General features: G+C 38.8%; 1 protein-coding gene across 1 annotated transcript in view; it reads left to right on the top strand.

The window, feature by feature from the left end:
• The window catches only part of LOC121321262 (contactin-5-like), a 150120-nt gene that overhangs the window by 113790 nt on the left and 17106 nt on the right, over positions 1-19224 (top strand). Inside the window, exons 3-5 of the mRNA XM_041260163.1 lie at positions 219-428; positions 13136-13259; positions 14059-14234. Of these exons, the coding sequence (XP_041116097.1) occupies positions 219-428; positions 13136-13259; positions 14059-14234 (510 nt within the window). The remainder of the gene's footprint in view (positions 1-218; positions 429-13135; positions 13260-14058; positions 14235-19224) is intronic.

Genomic DNA, 19224 nt, shown 5'->3' with positions numbered 1-19224 from the left:
CTAGTGTTGCTAATATGCCCCTTTACTTCTAACGAATATGATGGTAATAATTGATCATTGGTGTTCAGCAATCTTAGTCCTTTTTTTTTTTTTACTTACTGGACCAATTTAATGTGATGTTGGTCTATTTGTCCTTCTGCTTATTGTTGGAATGGTTTAAAGAAATATCTTTAAATAAAACTCTTCTTTTATTTTGTTTTTGTTTCTTCCCTGTACAGAATTCTGTAAAGCCATTACTGGACGGCCTGTCTCATATGCTGCTTTTTTAAGAATTAAGCCAGACAGTTCATCTGCTTTTCTCAATTCAAAGAGCAGACCTCGCTACTCCAGTCACCAGTCTTCAGCATCAAATGGGTGGCAGGCTGTCTCCAATCAACATTTGTCTTCAAAGAATGCATTCTATCTTTCTGATGCTTTCCGACAGGATGGTAAGATCTTTTCTTTTAAGTAGTTTTTTTTTTTTTTAAAAGTTTGCAAAGTCTTCTTTCTGCTTACTCTGTGAAGCAAATAAACACAGAAACAATTTTTTTTATTTCAATGCTGCCAATGGAATATCCTGTACTGATCTTGGTTAATGCAGGCAGGCACATCACATAGGGCGAGGCAATCCATACACAGGTAGAGGGCAGGCACGAACCAGGGACCTCTTGCACTAAAGCATAGCGCCGATAACGCTGTACAAAAGAGCGGGCTCCTTTGTCAGGTGCGTATATCAGGCTTACATCACCCACCACCCACTTGCTACACTCTCCCCTGCCAGCCTCAAGTCCACCTCGGACTTGCTCACCAGCCTACAGTCCAACGAGTGCATGCCAGGGTACCTGCCCCCACTGTGACACCAATGTAGCGATCTCGGTCAACTCAGGCAGGCGCATCACACAGGGTGAGGCAATCCACACACAGGATACGCTCCTTGCAAAGAAGCCAGCTCTTTTGTACAGCAGTATTTGCGCTATGCTTTAGTGTGAGAGGTCCTGGGTTTGCGCCCTGCCCCTCTGGCTGTATGTGGATTGCCCTGTGTGATGTGCCTGCCTGCGTTAACCGAGATCGCTACAATACTTAACAAAAGGCCTGCATGAATATACTATAAATTTCTAAAGAAACGATAATTTATTCCTGATTGATTGCCTTGCTATAGCAATATAACAAAGAATCCTGACTCTCTCCGAACACGGAATATTGTATTTATTATATCAATTTGCTTTCCAAATATTCAGCTGACAGATAGGTAAATTGGTAGGTTGTGTTGAGGGGGACTAAGAAGGCACCAAGAAATTCAGAATCTAAAATCCCAAGAATCCAGTCGCTTATTCACCAGTCACAAATACGCATTGCAAGTGAGTGGAATCAACGGTATGTTTTTTTGGTAACGTGTTCCTGGCAATTACCAGGCAGGCTACAAGCTTTCTTGTCATATCTCTAGCTACCGCATGCAGTATACTCACAATTGACCATTGAGATACCAGAAACATGCAAACTCAAGCTGTGCAGCAGAATTGCTATCTGTATTCATTACACACTGAATATAAATATCATGCGTAATTCATATGTGCTCAATGCTTAAAACACCTAGTATGCAACTTATCTGGAGCGCTGGCATCTAGTATTGCAGCCTTATAACTTTTCCTGGAAACGTTTGTTAATCTCATTTCACGTGGAATCATATCTAGGTTACATTCCATTACACATTTTTTAAATAGACACACAAGTGCAGTTTTCTCAATGGTGCTAATTCTTCAGGAAACTAATTAAAATGTGCCTCCCAGAATCAAGCTGTCATGTTTTCTTATGAAGGATTGGGATGCGTCATCTGCCCGTGAGTTGAGAAGACCTGTGTCAAAACACAGCTCCTGCTCACCTGGGTTTAACACAATGGCAATAATGCACCCTTCCACCCAAACAGGGTTCCCTTTATACTGTAAATACTTTAGCTTACCATGAAAATACACCAGTGCTTGCCAAAGATTTTCCAATACCAGTTCCTGTGAACGGAGCTCAAATGTGAAACTTTTTGAAGTCATTTTCCAGTTTAACGTGGATTTCACATGGATTTAATGTGGCCCCACAACTATAAACTATGATAACACCCCAGGGGTCCCGGTCAGAACTCTATTAGAGCTACTTTCCTCCCTCCATTATCCACAACTGTATTCCCTAGTTGCTATTGTTTTTGCAGAATGATCTAAAAGAAACACCTTCGATGTGCTTCACGTGTCTGCTGCTGTGCTCTGCAAGCCATGTCATGTGCTAGTACTGGGGAAAGGCAATCCACGCAACAGGAATTATAAACAATGATTTTTAGTAGCAAAGAGAGATTCTTTAATAGTAATCGATGGTTTGTGTATTACTGAGTAAACGAAATCGGACCTCACCCAAGTGTTGTGTGACAATTTTACACCTGAAAACCCGTTTGGTGCGAGTCGGGTCATGGGTCCTCGGGTCTGGGTAGACCCATTAAGACCTCTAAAATCCTTTACGGGGACCAGCAGGGCTGCAGGGCTTCATGTCTCTGTGCATTGGGACAAACTGAAGCTGTAAATGCTAATCTTTAGTCTCAGAGCAACAGGCAGCACATTTTAACACTGACATCTTGACCAATGAAAGTTCAGATTTTCTGCCTCTTACAGCTATTTCAGCATGTTAATCTTGTAATATCCTAGAAACCAGGGGGGATCCAAGTACAAGAAAACCTTCTAGTCTGAATTAATCTAAAGTGAACTGATCTGAGTTCCAGAGGAGGTTGAGAGCCCCAGACAAGGAATGAATCAGAAAGTCTCTTGAAGAAAACTCTTGATTCTTAAGCCTTCATTATCCTTCATGCTGAATGTACCTGTGCAGGTGTGACCCACTCTGAGAGAATGGCTGTTCAAGACCGCTCAGTCGATTTTGTGCTGAATTATGCCACTTGCACAGCCATTCACTTAAGCCAGGGGTGTCCAATCACGGTCCTGTTGGACTAATCCACTCTGGTATAACAGGTAAAGTAGTATAAGTATTTAATCATGTCTTTATTATCATGTTTTCTTGTTTTCTTTTTTATCAATTGTACTCAAGTTGAAATGCCCAATTTGATGGTCACCGCTGCAACCGACTTTCTGATCAGAAGGACTGAAAATAAGCAGATGACCTCTCACCGTCAAGTTACTTCATTTCACCCTGTGCTACCTTTTTATATATATAAAGAAGGGCTTTTAGGAGCAACTTGATATGGCTAGGAAATATTGGGGGGGGTGTAGATTCACTGTGTATTGATTTCTGTTTCAGTCATCACATCATGGTGATTTATTTATTGATTTATTTTTTACACAAAAGATATTTAAGGCAATAGTGCTCTCACAATCTTTAAGTATGTAAACTGTATCCATGTCAAAGTAATACAAAATATATACAGTACTGTGCAAAAGTTTTAGGCAGGTGTGAAAAAATGCTGTAAAGTAAGAATGCTTTCAAAAATAGACATGTTAATAGATTATATTTATCAATTAACAAAATGCTAAGTGAGTGAACAGAAGAAAAATCTAAATCAAATCCATATTTGGTGTGACCACCCTTTGCCTTCAAAACAGCATCAATTCTTCTAGGTACACTTGCACACAGTTTTTGAAGGAACTCGGCAGGTAGGTTGGCCCAAACATCTTGGAAAACTAACCACAGTTCTTCTGTGGATTTTGGCAGCCTCAGTTGCTTCTCTCTCTTCATGTAATCCCAGACAGACTGAGATCAGGACTCTGTGGGGGCCTTTCCATCACTTCCAGGACTCCTTGTCCTTCTTTACGCTGAAGATAGTTCTTAATGACTTTCGCTGTATGTTTGGGGTCGTTGTAATGCTGCTGAATAAATTTGGGGCCAATCAGATGCCTCCCTGCTGGTATTGCATGATGGATAAGTATCTGCCTGTACTTCTCAGCATTGAGGCGACCATTAATTCTGACCAAATCCCCAACTCCATTTGCAGAAATGCAGCCCCAAACTTGCAAGGAACCTCCACCGTGGTTCACTGTTGCCTGCAGACACTCATTCATGTACCACTCTCCAGCCCTTTGGTGAACAAACTGCCTTCTGCTACAGCCAAATATTTCAAATTTTGACTCATCAGTCCAGAGCACCTGCTGCCATTTTTCTGCACCCCAGTTCTTGTGTTTTCATGCATAGTTGAGTTGCCTGGCCTTGTTTCCACGTCAGAGGTATGGCTTTTTGGCTCCAAGTCTTCCATGAAGGCAACTTCTGACCAGACTTCTCCGGACAGTAGATGGGTGTACCAGAGTCCCACTGTTTTCTGCCAATTCTAAGCTGATGGCATTGCTGGACATCTTCCGATTGCGAAGGGAAGTAAACATGATGTGTCTTTCATCTGCTACAGTAAGTTTCCTTGACCGACCACTGCGTCTACAGTCCTCAGTGTTGCCCGTTTCTTTGTGGTTATTCAAAAGAGCTTGGACAGCACATCTGGAAACCCCTGTCTGCCTTGAAATTTCTGCCTGGGAGAGACCTCGCTGATGCAGTATAACTACCTTGTGTCTTGTTGCTGTGCTCAGTCTTGCCATGTGTATGACTTTTGACAATAAACTGTCTTCAGCAACCTCACCTTGTTAGCTGAGTTTGGCTGTTCCTCACCCAGTTTTATTCCTCCTACACTGCTGTTTCTGTTTCAGTTAATGGTTGTGTTTCAACTTACATATTGAATTGATGATCATTAGCACCTGTTTGGTATAATTGTTTAATCATACACCTGACTATATGCCTACAAAATCCCTGACTTTGTGCAAGTGTACCTAGAAGAATTGATTCTATTTTGAAGGCAAAGGGTGGTCACACCAAATATGGATTTGATTTAGATTTTTCTTCTGTTCACTCACTTTGCATTTTGTTAATTGATAAATATATTCTATTAACATGTCTATTTTTGAAAGCGTTCTTACTTTACAGCATTTTTTCACATCTGCCTAAAACTTTTGCACAGTACTGTGTGTGTGTATATATATATATATATATATATATATATATATATATATATATATATATATATATATATATTTATAATCTCTCGATCATTCATCCTTGACCCTGACACGCTTGAGTGACTGTGACTGAAGCATATGAACTTAATCACCTAACTAGTGAGGCAGTTGATTGGACACTGGATATGGAGTGATTTCAGCTGTTGAATTGCAAGCATGAATAAAAGCAATGAAGAAAATCACAGAAAAAAAGAGAGAGCAGCACCTTCATGCAATCAGCACGCTGGAGGCTGGACTAGGGCAGCGTACTGTGGCTCGCTGTCTTGGGTGCTCACAGCCTGCAATTTCAAACCTGGTGAGACGGTATAACCAGACACACTCTGTCAATGACAGGCCACGAACTGGGAGACGAACAGTCACAACACACAACATCGACAGATCATTTTGCACCGTCTTCGTGGTGTCAATTGTTAATCAGCACAATAAAAAGTCACTGCACCTGCTCTAAAACAAAGTTTGTCATTTTTCGATCACATCTAGTGAATTTTATCCAAATACACGTGATACGTTTCTTTTATTTATTTATTTTCTATCACGATGTTTTCCCATCTGAATACAGAAGAATGTGTGCTGATTGTTCTGTAGCCAGTACATTTCCCAGTAAGTTTAGCTGATTTTTTTTTTTTTCCTGCAGCACTTTATGCCCACAGCAACAATGCTGCTGTAAAGCTGAGCTTCTTGAAAGCTGTGCAGCCTTTATATTCTGCCAAGTACAAAATCAGTAGCTGTAGGTTTTTAAACTGCTTCTTTTGTAACGAGTAAGAAGCAGGTGAGATGCATTGCTAAGCAGAGCATTGCTCCAGATAGTAACTGTATCTAAGGATGCATTATTTACTCAGTATTATAATAGCCAGTTGCAGTAGTTACAGTTTATACAAAAAATGACAGGGATCAGTAAGGATCAGTATCCACTGGCATTTGTTGTTTAACTTTGTTACAAATGACTGGCCTGATTAAGAATAATGGATCAAGTCCTCACTCTGTAGCTGTAGTTAGATATTACCTACGATTAACCCCCCTCAGAGGAAACTGTTTATCCAAACCGATTTGCCCTGAAGCCAAGTGAAGGATATTTTACAGCCTTACAACAATGCAGGTATTACCTTTTTACATATCCTGCCTCATTGGTAACATAATCCTCCCATCCCCATAGCCTTAGCCTGCAGAATATGGTAGCAAACGTGTTCATGTGAGTCGGTTGAACTGTAATTCACATAGACTTCATGCGTTACATAACTAGATATCAAATTACATTGACTCCCAGTGTTATCAAAAATATTCAACGTTATACCATTTTTCTTTTTAAGTAAAAAAAAAAAGAGAGGGTTGAATAGTGCAGCCAGTGCACTATAAACTCTGTTAATAGCATTTCAAACAGTATAAAACGAAGCAAAGGCCTCTCAGCACAGTGCAGAGCAGCATTTCACCACCTTTAATAAAGACATACATCACAAATTAGAGATTAATTTACAGTTGCCACAGGGAAGGCAAGTGCTGATTCCGTGCGTTCGGTGGATCTAGTGAATAGCAGTGTTGTCGCTTGATAAATGACTAAAATGACATTATTAAGCAATAACATCACAAACTATAAACCAGCATTGCATATTCTTAATGTGAGCTGAAATAATATAATGCTATTAGTGAGCTGACAGCTGTAAAGAGTGTTTTACCACTTTAAAAACATCTTTACTCTTCAAAAGCAGTGTATGGAATATAGCATATATATATATATATATATATATATATATATATATATATATATATATATATATATATATATATATATATATATATTTATAACACGCCTTATTATAGTGCAGAATCGTTTATAACACGGTAGGGTTGTGGCTCCCATTTGCTCCATTACGCCATTACAGCAGCCCTTTTATACTCGTTATAAGGCGGAACACAAATAGCACAGTCTTGTAACTATGGCTCCACACTATAGTGTTATAAAGGGTGAGCACTGTGTGTGTGTGTGTGTGTGTGTGTGTTTGTTGCTACTTATGGTGCTGCCCTCTGGAGGACAGTTTGAAATCTGCAGTACATGTTAAACTTGGATTGTTTGGATATGACGGTAATGTTGATTTACTGTTTCTTACCGCCTTACATTTATTTTATACTCTACTCTAAGATAGACCTTTGTGTCTATTAGGTTAAAATGCACTGAGCTTTCTTTTAAAAAGGTGCTTAAAAATGTTCTTGTTAACATTATTACTGTTCCCTTGTGTTGTTGTGTCAAATCTTTCAGTTCTATCCTTTTTTTGTGAAATTAGAATGTGAAAATAAACCACAGATAAACTGCTACATCCTGGTTCCTTTGCTGTAGGCCTCATGCTGAGTCTTTGGTGTTAACTGTTACACAAAAAGTGGTTATGTTCCAGGAAGTAGAAGCAATTTTTCAGCTACAGGTTTGTCTTCATAAAAGATCTGCTTATCCGAAATTAAAGTATTAAAAATAATAATCAAATAGCCAGCAGATTTTTGGGAGAAAATGACAATGTTGCATTTATCAAGTAAGAAATGGTTTTGAAAGCTATTGTTAGATATTAAATGGACTGGTTTACTTTCTTGCCCTATCCCTATGGAGTACTCTTTATTTTTAGAAAACCACTTATACATGACAATATAGTGTAAGCTTTGCTGGTCTAGTCTACACACAGTACAGGTTCTACAACAACATCTTTCTTTGTCATCGATTTCAATAGGATCAGCTGAAACTGAAGAGCACTGAAAGACATCAGTTTTCCACTTCACATCTGAAGAAGAGTCCTTTGTTGTCTCTGAAGCAGGTGTATTTATAATACAAATTCAGCTGTGAGCAAAGCAAAGTCACACTCTATGGCAGTTCATCATTAACCTGAATTATGTCTCATATATATATATATATATGATTACAATTTGGATTGATTACAACTGATTACAATTTGGTACACTCTGTTTCACAATCAAAAGAATACATGTTGTACCTTTTAAATCTTAAAAAAGACTAATAAAAAAATACTACATTGCAGTGTATTATTCACAGGGCATTGTCAGAGGTGAACGAAGCGCAGGTTTTAGGAAGCAGTCATTTTTTTATATAGTGCCTTTCATAGTGGACCACCATCACAAAGCGCTTTACAAAATACAAGACTAGGGTTTGTGAACTATGAATCAGCTGCAGAGTCACTTACAGCGACATCTAACCGGAAAGATGGAGCACAAGGAGGTTAAGTGACTTGCTCAGGGTCACACCTTTTCTTTAACGACTGGACCACATAGCCTCCTAATTTGGCCTAAAGGGCTCTTGCTGCCCCGATGAAGGTGAGCTAAGGCTTGAGCTGGAGCCTTCAGTGTTGAAAGAGGATGGAACACAGCACCCCCACCCCCAAGAGGGGAGGCAGGGGCTTATACAGGGGAACTGATTAGTAGCTGGAAAGGGCAGTTTATGAACTTCACTAAGGCTATAACAAAATGTTTGACTGCAAAAGCTGAACTATAAAATGATTAGAGGAACAGGGAAAGTAGTACCACCAATAATAAAGGATAGGAAAAATGCAGTGCTACTGCACCTTTAATTTCATTGCCCCTACTCCACATGACATGTGAATTCTGATTGCCTGCATTATGTCCCCAAGGACAAACAGACTGTGCTTTAGCTAAGCCTTCCTGACTCAGGCTGGAAAGCACGCTGGCTTTTGCCTTCTGGTCCTGTGATTTCAATTATCAGATTGCAGGGTGGGTGAGTGCATGCTGGCCTCTGCCGAACACTTAGATATAGCCAGCTGAGCCCGTGCCAGTCAAGCAGCCAACGTAACAAAAAACCTGTCACCAAAACCTTTCTACCTAGAAAAGTTACAGCCTCCTATGTATCTCAGCATTCCCAGCAGACACTTCATGCATGTGACAGCAGCTTGCACAGACTCGTGACAGTCATCATATGTATTAAAGTCATGTGGGCACACTGGATAGGAGTATTGCAGTTAGGGTAGAAACGAAAGTCTGTTGTCTGAATCTCAGTTCTTATATATATATATATATATATATATATATATATATATATATATAATATATATAATAAGGTCCTGATACTACATAGGTAAGCACAATTGAACTGCTGAGTCAAAATAGAGCGACAAACCTTATTATTCATATTCTGTTTTGCTCCAAACTTCTGATGTATATGTGATACTAGATAGGCTGTTATTTCTATGAGGAGCAGTATTTTGCCAACAAGAAACAGCTGAGATTAAAAGAATTAGCACAGCTCGAAGTAGCGAGGACTGTGTTTGCCGTTTGACTTGGCCTTTCTTATTGACTTTGCACATATATGTTAAATTGCATTGTTGCCTTGGAGGGATTTTTACATTCAGGGGGTTGTTGTTGCAACATTTTCAGTTCATTGCCATTTAGTGAAAAAGTAAGAAAGCTTATCAAGTAATATTTGTTCCAAATACTATTGATGCTGAGGTCCACTAATGTGTCTGCACAGTTTCTTCAGGGTAAAACATTGCTATTACTTGGTATTTTTCAAACTTCTCGGTGTGGGTCATCATACTTCATACCTGAAAATAAATACCATTAACAGATAAAAATGAGTCTTTGTGGGGGTTGAGGGAGAAATCTACCATAAATCTAGAAAGATATTAAAGGGCACATAAAGACCTTGTTATTTTATTGTGTTACATGTTCCCATGTGTTGCTACAACTGTTTACATAAGGTGTGTGTATTGTTTAAATTTTGACCTTTTTTTCCAAAATTTTAAATATCATTCCCTGCCTCAAGACAGCTTCCCATGTACCTGCATGGACCTCTCAGAACTATATTTCCCATCATCCTCCTGCTCACATATGTAACTGAGATGGATTTACCAGTGAGCAGGAGGATGATGGGAAATGTAGTTCTGAGAGGTCCATGCGGGTACAATTTGAGGCAGAGAATGCAATTTAAAAGTTTAAAAAAGTGGTCAAAATGTACAAAAAAAAAATTAAACAATACACACACCTTACACAAACAGTTGTAGCAACACATGGGAATATGTGACACAATACAATAAAAAAGGTCCTTAGGTGCCCTTTAAGAAATAAGCATCAGTGTTATCCTATGCTTGCACCTAATGTTGATGTCTCAGGTCAAAGTATAAACACCGAGCTTCCCCTACATGTAGGGCTGCATTAGCACCCTTCCACTGAACTGAACAGGGAAAGAAGGAGGCTAGAAAAAAAGTGTTGCAGTGGCAGTGCATATTTGACCTCCGATAAAGACCTCCGAGCCTTGTTAAATTTTGATGCTGTCGTAATAGGTATATATTCCATTCAAACTTCACAGAAGGCTTTCTTTCTGTGAGTGCATGAGGAAAGTCAAATATGACTATTGAACAAAGATGATTTTTCAGGTAAAACAGAGTTCTTTAGATACATTGCTTTCTGTGAATTGTGTGCTCTGTGAATTGCGTGCTCCAATGACATGATTCCTGTGCTAATGTAATAACCGTGGCAGTGAATGGCCTGTCCTTTCCCTGCTGCAGAAAGTGATTCCGGTGCCAGGATTGGACGTACCCCAGTACTGTCTCAATGTTCCAGTAGCTGTGCATGCATCAACACATCAACCAGGGCAATACATTTTGCACAGCCAGGAAACACCACATCTTTGTAGGAGATACAGAATATGCTACAGAATATACACGACAATGCTGTAGCATGACCCTAATAATGATGCCAGGTCTCTTAAGATCGCAGCATTAGTAAGCTCAAACTTCATTCCTCAGGAATAGAAATGATTAGTTTGTTTTCTGCTAAGTCATTATGCAGGTGTCTCATCGGTGAGTAAATGAGAAAAGGGTGTTATTAGATAGAAGTACTCATCCTGCCGCCATTCTAGAACCGTGTCACGTCTTTGTGTGGAGTTGTGCACAAAACATCACTACATAGATGAAAATTGGCAATGTAGAAAATTGAAAGCTACGCTCTCCTTTTGTCTAAGTTACCGTTGCCATTCTTTATAGATGGCGTTGCAACAGCGTCACGTGTAAATGTAATTGGAATGTGTGGCGAAGTGGCTGCTGATTGTGTACAGGTGATGGGTGATGCAGTGCAGGAATAATCACAGGCTGGCAATTGTAATCCAGTTAGAAAGACTTTTGTAATTCCCGGTCTGGTGACCAAAGCAATAAACTTCCTGCAATACACACCTATGCATAAAGCACAGAGGGTATTTACACAAACCTTTCTGCACAACCAAAATAATAACACAGGATTTATCCGCCCCACAATAATACAAGACATGGTCACCAGTCCGGGTGCGTGCTGTAGTGCTCGTGGTGGGTGATAATTTATTAAAGACAGTGAGTGTAAAGTGCAGTGATGATCCGGTTTAGTGCTGGCCCAAGGCGACATCTCCGGATTTGTGCTTAGCTGTCTCATGATTACAAAAAGACACAGGCAGTTGCTAAACACACAAACAAACAAAACACTCACAAACTCTTTTCTTATTTCGAGGGACAATCTCCTGGTCCTTCCTGTTCCTCATATTTTAAACCAAGGAAAGGAAAAGATTAGCATTTCTCTGGCCCCTCTTATGCTATTCCACATGACTCCTTGGTAAACGATTGCAGCTGCGTCTATTGCTTGCAGCTACTACCTTGTTTACCTTCCAGGTCAATACGTTCCTGCAACAGAGTCTCGCTTCCTTCCAGGCTGACCGACTTCCCAACCTCGGAAACGAACTGTCAGGCCAGCCCGTCCAGAAACTTCTCCTTCGCTATCTAGCACCCTCACAGGTCGAGAAGGAGATTTACAACCAGAACTCATTGTATTTCTGTCACAGCATGGCATAGCTAGGTGTATATTGCAGGTTGTGGCATATGGTCTGCAACCTCGCCATCATAAAAGTTAAGGATGCAAAACTAACCAATGAGAAAGAAAAACTAAGAAATGTAACTTTTTTTTATTCATCCTATTTGGAAATCAGTACTTTATCTCAAAACGTAGTCTTCCTGCTTGAACTGCTTAGTGAATACACAAAAGACATTAGGTAGTGCACTGATATGATTGAACTTTTTCCCTTTGAGACAGGAAGAAATCCACACCACAGCTTCAAAATAAACTGACTGAGTCTATGGGACACCCACACATGGATGCAAAATAAAAATATAGCCCTACGATTAACACAGAAATACCCAAACAGCATTGGATGAGACTCAACTCTCGTCTCTGAAAGTTAGGAAAAAGCAGCAATTAACTGTAGTAGTAATGACCCTGGCTGTGGAGAGCCTTCTGTATTTTAAAAGCAAAAATCAAAGAAATTACAGATGCGATCACAATAAACAAAGGTCCTTTTTCTGCTCTATTTCAATCTTATTTATCTGTACTAGTATCTTCCAGGCGTGTTCTCTGTAATGCTTTTGAACTACCTAGAACTATCACTGGAGCTAGTTTTACACTAACTAGCATAGCCTTAAAAATTATATGACCGGTGTATGTGATATGGGAATTGGCATACATTACTGTACATTTAGGTGTACTGGTACTCAATATCTCAAATAACTTTGTATATTTTTTCCCTCTAGAACGATGCAGTTTACTTTTTTTCCATCTATGGAAAACAGGGACTCATTCATTACCATGCTAATTGGGTTGATGCAAAGCTGATTTTGCAGTGAAATCGGCCAACATGCCTTGCGGGCTCGAACATGTGTGGTGTGGAACAAATAATATTGCTGCTGTGAAGAGTGATGGATGAATTTGAAATGCAGATACGCTTTTGCTGAATGACAGGTGGATGGGGGGGTGAACTGCATCTCGCAATTTCAACATTTTGATTAGAAGAATTAAACAGAACCAAAAAGCAGAGTATTGTATTTAACAGAATAAACAACAGATGTTCTGATTAGGGACTGTTAGCCTTCCCACACAGCTTATGAAAGTCGATGACTAATTTGACCTTTCACAATATTCAAATGATGGGTAGGAAATGGAGCAATGAGTTCCTATAGTCTAATTGGTCAGCAGCCCATGAATGATTAGAGGGAGAGAGAGAGATTTTGACGCCAAACCATGCATTAAGCCTGAGGTTATTTTGGCATGTGAGTCGTTAATGCTTAAAATGTTGTTGGTTGTTTGTTTGTTTTGTCTAGAAACTCAAGAGTTTGGGCCTGCATTTCTTCGAGAACCTGACAACGCCATCTTTGCTCTTGATTCTGAAGAGAAGAAGGTTGCTTTAAACTGTGAAGCCCGAGGAAACCCACCACCAACGTACAGGTAAGGGGTGCACACAGTAAGAAAGACAGCAGGCCGTTGCCTTCATTGAACCTCTGGAATATTAGCAAATAGATCCATGTTTCAACTATTAGTCTATCAACAAAAATAGCTGCAGATTGTGTGTTTCCTCTTAGATGAAGCCTGTTGTGTGAATCTGCCCTCAAAACATGTATCAAATAAGAGAAGCGATTTTATGACCAAAGGTTTGTTCATGTGTGTATGTAAGTATATATGTACAGTATTACGATGTACTGGCGTATTTTTCACTGACACTGGGAAGATTAATTTTTAGAGAGGTGGTCCTGGCTCAAGTGGCGGCTCTAGTTGTCAATATTTTTGCATTTTTTACCAACTTCATCTACTGCTTATTATTATGAATTTATAAATGGCTTTTTTCGAGTTTCCACATATTATTATTAACTGTTATATGAGTGGGATCAATGTGATGGAAAGGTGTCACTGTGGTATGTATAAAAAAAAAATGACAGCAAAAGCTTACGGCGATCACTAATATTGAAATGACTATTTTTATATTTTAATATACTCTGGATTGAAAACTTTAGCTGAAAGTATTACGTTATTGAAATAATTTGGTCCCTGACTTGAAGAAAACAGAAGATTTTGGTCAGGTTAAGCAGTGTATTTTTTTTTTTTTATATTTTACACTAACAGTAACTAGAAAGACTCTAACATAGTAAACCAGGTCTCTCTTAAAACTCTTAATTTAAAAAATATGTTTTTTTTTAAATAGGAGTTATGTTGAAATGTATATTTACTTATCTTTTCCTTTAATGTATAGATGGCTTTTCAATGGAACGGAAATAGACATCACCATTGATTACCGATACAGTCTTATCAACGGCAACTTGATTATTATGAATCCTAACGAAGTGAGGGATTCTGGGAAATACCAGTGCTTGGTCACGAACAACTTTGGTACCATCATCAGCAGGGATGCTATGCTGCAGTTTGCTTGTGAGTATCTTAGTGCTGCCTTCTATTTCTGTACTCCCTTGGGGAATTGGACACACTTCATCATTTTAACATCACAGAATTTCTTTAACTCAGGAGAACAGTTATTAAATATATTGGTTCAGCTTTGAGAATTAAATGAGTGTGCATTCGTATAGTTTGTAACATAAAACGAGAGTTTATGCAAGGACATTTGCTATCGTGATGTTTGCCTATATGTTATTATTTCCTCAAGTGATAAGTGGGTTATAGTAAGAATAGCAGGCAATATTTTAAAGTCACTTTATGCTGTTGCAGCAGTTAAGCACAACACTGACTAAATATTTTGGGCAGGGTTCTCAGAGCTATTTGTTCCAAATTATCGTTAGCACAATTTTGCAGAAAAAACAAACAAACAAAAAAAAACACTATTTACATTTCTAAAACAAATAATAAACAGCATTAGGTTACTCACATGTACCTTAAATGAAATGGTTGAGTTGTTTATTTCTGATTTGATAACTTTATTTGATGCATTTTTGCTATCTGAAAAAAAAAAAAAACACGCTACCGACGATCAGAAGTAAATAGCTCTGAGAGTCTGGCCATTTGTGCTAAATGAATACCAATACATATTTTTGGTTTTATCTTTTGACTGCACAAATCCTTGTTTTTGATCAGTCATTTTTATTCAAGGTGTTTAAATACCACCATCTGTTCTCGTTTTTTTATGACATTCCAATTAGTGTAAGGTGAAATTCCTAGAAAGACACAGAGGCTTTATCTTAACTGAACAGAATTAATCCTGCTTCAGGGAGCACAAACTTCGCTGCACAAACAGTATCAGAAAATAGAAAGGGATGTTGCAGATACTTAATACAGAAGTGAGACTATTTAAAATGACTTCACCTTCTCCTTCGGCTCAGGACTGGGGCTCATAACTCCAGCCACGGTCAGCTAAAACCTTCACAGAGACCTGGATTTACCTTGAACTTTAACTTGAACTTGTAATTCATCAGGGACCCTTCCACTGAGAAATAGTCCCGAAAATGTTCATAAAGGATCACATACGAAGAAAACAAACAAACAAACAAATAACTTTATTAAACAAATATGTTTTGACTTTTAATTTATCTGGACTGCCAGATATCTGAATGGAGCAATATTATTACCGAACTGTCTGCGTTTTGGTATGTTGTTGTTGAAAGATGCTGCGCTCCAGTCGAACTGGCAGGCTGTGATCGGCTGATTTGGCAGTTGCAGGTACAGGACTTGTTTCTTTCGTCGGTGCCAAGTATTGATTGGCTGGTTTTGGTGGATAATAACATACATTTGGACCAATTGTAACTTTGTTTAGTATTTGCTGTGCAGTAGATGTGAACTGAGCTTTCATTGTGGAAAGTCAAAATAAAAAAGACGACACTTGCACAGATTGATTTTAAATCTGATTCACAGTTGAAGCTGTGACGTAGCAGCAGGAATCTACATTCTGATAGAAGCCCACTACAGCCAAAAGCTGATTGACTTATGGTGCTGCAGAGTTTTCTAATGACTGAATGTGCCGTCTCTCCTGAACCCCAATGCTGAGTAAATTTCAGAGATGACTCATTCTTCTTTCATTTTGTTTTCTGGCCTGATTCCAAAACATCACCAGAAGCTAAAGTAGCGTGTAGAGTGCTGTAGAAAGGCCAGGGGGAGAAGGCTGGTGGCAACGGCAGTGTTAGTTTTACTTACTGTTTCCTGCGGAGCGATATCTGTAAAAGTCTTATTACCAGCCCTAGAGGGAGTATGAGCAGTACCAATTCCAGTTTTAATTCAGGACTGAGGCTGGTTCCTGTCTGATATAACATTTTTCTTTTTTTTTAGGTAACAAGGGTTTTGTCAATATAGAATACTAAAATGCAGCTTTAGTTTTTAGTTTTGAGAGTCACTGTACTATACCACAATATTGTAACTTTTTGTATGTTTGGCTTTTTCTTACTACAGTCTAAAATTCAGTCACAAAATTCTAGTTACATTTTGTGGCATCCATCCAACCAGAACCCAATCAACACCTCACTGCCCTTTTATCAATGCCTGACAATTGGGCGTCTGCGATATAGTGTTGGTGGATGTCTGTATGCCCTGTGTCCGAATGTCTGTACGCATGTGTGGCAGAGTGGTTGCAGTGCATAGATGCGATGACGTCACGGACCAGGAAGAAGCAACACAAAACAAAGAAGGACGGTATGGCAAACGGCGCTGCTGCCCTCGTATTTTAATTGACTGAAAAATAAATATTTGAACAAAAAGTAAACACACGCAGCAAATTAAATAGTCTAACAAAAACAAATCATGAACGCAAAAGAACGCTAAGGTCAGGCTGAGCAATCCTTTCACTCTCTTCACTACTCTGTCCTTCTGAGCCGAGAGTGGGTCCTTTTATAATCGTGGCTGGAGCCTTAATTACCGATTAATAAATTACCTAATTAAGGCTCCAGTCACATTCCCACCAGGGTTCGAGGGAAGGGGTTTTAACCACATCCCCAAGACTACACATTATAAGACCAGCTTTTTCACCGGTCTCAAACAGTAAATAATAAGGCAGATGGCTTTGTCCGCCTGCATAAAAATACAGTACGCTATAATAATAATAAATTAAAACATACATAAATAAATACCAAGGGGTGGGCACTGTCACAACATGTTACACTTTAAAGTTTGACATCAGTATCTAGCTTATGATGAAACTTGGTAGGGACAAGCTACTAAAAATTGTACAGTCATCTACAGTTGAAAACTAGCTATTTGGCTGACCTAATGTTCTCCATTTCTCAATTCAACTGGTTCTTCTGTTCTGTCCTCAATAAAACTGGTTGGATACTGCTTATTAATGAAAAAGTTTCACTAGAAAAGACCACTAAAGCACCTGGCTTTAAAAGGCATCCTGATAACATTGCCTATGGAAGTCTGCCTAGGATGTCAATCACCTGGCTAGACTTTGATGGCTTACAGTTTATCACTGAAGATGATGTGCGAGCTTTGGAGCAGAAAATGACTGCCGGCTATCCTGCCTATCTGTGTGGAAATTGTGTACGGGTTTAAATAAATATTTAGCAATCGAAACAACAGGAGAGCAACGTGAAAATGTTTTTTTATGAGCCTAGAGACTTCCCTGTAGCTCCAGCTACTCATACTAAAATCTCTCTAGGTTGTTTGCGACAAGACGGGTACAGTGTTTTGTTGGCATCATGCCATATACTGTATCTAGTGTGCATATTATAAATGAGTATTGATTTTGTATTCAGTATTAATATTCCTTGAAAAAGCTACAGAGAAAGTCAAAAGCTGTAGAGATAACAGTAATACCGACCTGTTCTTATCACATTGCATTGATGTATTAAAACCTAATAGTGTTGTTCCTCAAGGAATTAGTGTTACAGTACATACACTGTACGCCCCTCAACCTAGATTCAGACTGGTGACTTACAGATGAAAGGCTTTATAACCTATTGCCTTTACAGAAAGAAAATAGTATTGGGATGACAATCGAATACCAGTGTATTAAACTAAAAACATAGCAGACCACAGAATTAACGCTGGCAGTCAATTGTAAACAAAAGAGCCTCTTCACTGGTGTTGAAGGACATTTTGTAAAGAGAAACCAGTTTTTCATATGGCAACTCAACCGAATTCAGAGGATAGGAGTGACAGCTCACTCACTTATACAGTATTAGTCACTGCAAAAGCAAATATTCCATAGAGAATTTAAATGCTGGTGGTGTATCGTGTGCGATAAATCTTAAATTAAAAGGTGTTATAAATCTAACCTAGAAAAAAAAGAGCTTTAACCATGTTATCATTGAAGAGATTCAGCCTTATTCATCAATGAGGTTCATCAGTATGATATTTGATGGCTGATTAAACAACGTTGACTCTTCAGATTCTTTCCAAATAATGAATGGACCTCTTGGCCAGGCTCATCACAGAGGGTCTCTAAACTGGATTGAGTTCTGATGATTGTACAGGAAAATGGAGCTTTCCTCTTCACACCAATGTCCCTGCCCCATTGTCATCTTTGTACACATCATCGGCATCAAGAAAACATGATGCATTGCAGGCAGGACTGTGCTACATAACCGTGGCCATTCTCTGGGTCTCGACCCAATTGAATATGAAGGGTGTGAGTGCAAAACGGGAGGAATATTTGTTAATATAAACCTTTTTATTTTAATACAGTAAAAGCAGCAGGCTACCGTATGTACAGCTTATCTCTGCTAAATGTGCTAAATTAACCCACTGAGATCGTCTAAAATGGTTGAATAAAATGGGTTGAATAAAATTTTTACCAGAACAACTTGTGTAACTGTCTCCATGATTCCCTTTGGTAACCCCCAGAGCAGCTATGAAACCAATAAAACATCCTAATGCAAAACAAACAAAAAAAAAAGTGACTGATATTCCTAACTTCAATATAGAACGTGCTGTACAATTGCTACTTGTTAATTACTATAAGTATATCACCATAGAGAGAGGCAAGAAAAGGTAATACAACATATTTGGTAGACATGGATAATAGCTGCTAGGTTGGCAGGGGCTTTTGTATCTAAGAATGAACAAGTTACTTGTGTTTCTCAAAGAACATTCTCTGTAGAGGGGGCTTAACTAGACATTTACACCACCAGCTTCCATGAAGGCATTAAAAGTGGTAATCATTAAAGAATTGAAATACTTGTTGGCCAACATCCCAGGTTTTTAGTTATTTATCCACTTCTTGGAATTATTAGTATTATTTATTTGCTATGCTGTACATACAACTTAACGGATAACTGACTTTTTTTTTTTTTTGAACTTCAGCTATAAACATGACTTGTCTCCTGGCAGTTGTTTAATAATGTAGCAGCAGATGTTTAAAGAATAATAAAAGATACAGAAGATATAAGAGGATACTTTGGAGAAGTACGTTAATTGGAATCTGTATTCATTTATTTATAAGGCTCCAATGATCAGCTAACAGCTCAGAGGCAGCCCCAAT

The sequence above is a fragment of the Polyodon spathula genome, chromosome 9 (genome assembly GCF_017654505.1).
Source record: "Polyodon spathula isolate WHYD16114869_AA chromosome 9, ASM1765450v1, whole genome shotgun sequence".
Taxonomy (NCBI): Eukaryota; Metazoa; Chordata; class Actinopteri; order Acipenseriformes; family Polyodontidae; genus Polyodon; species Polyodon spathula.
Note: the sequence above shows the minus strand (reverse complement) of the source record. Positions and strands in the feature narration are given on the sequence as shown.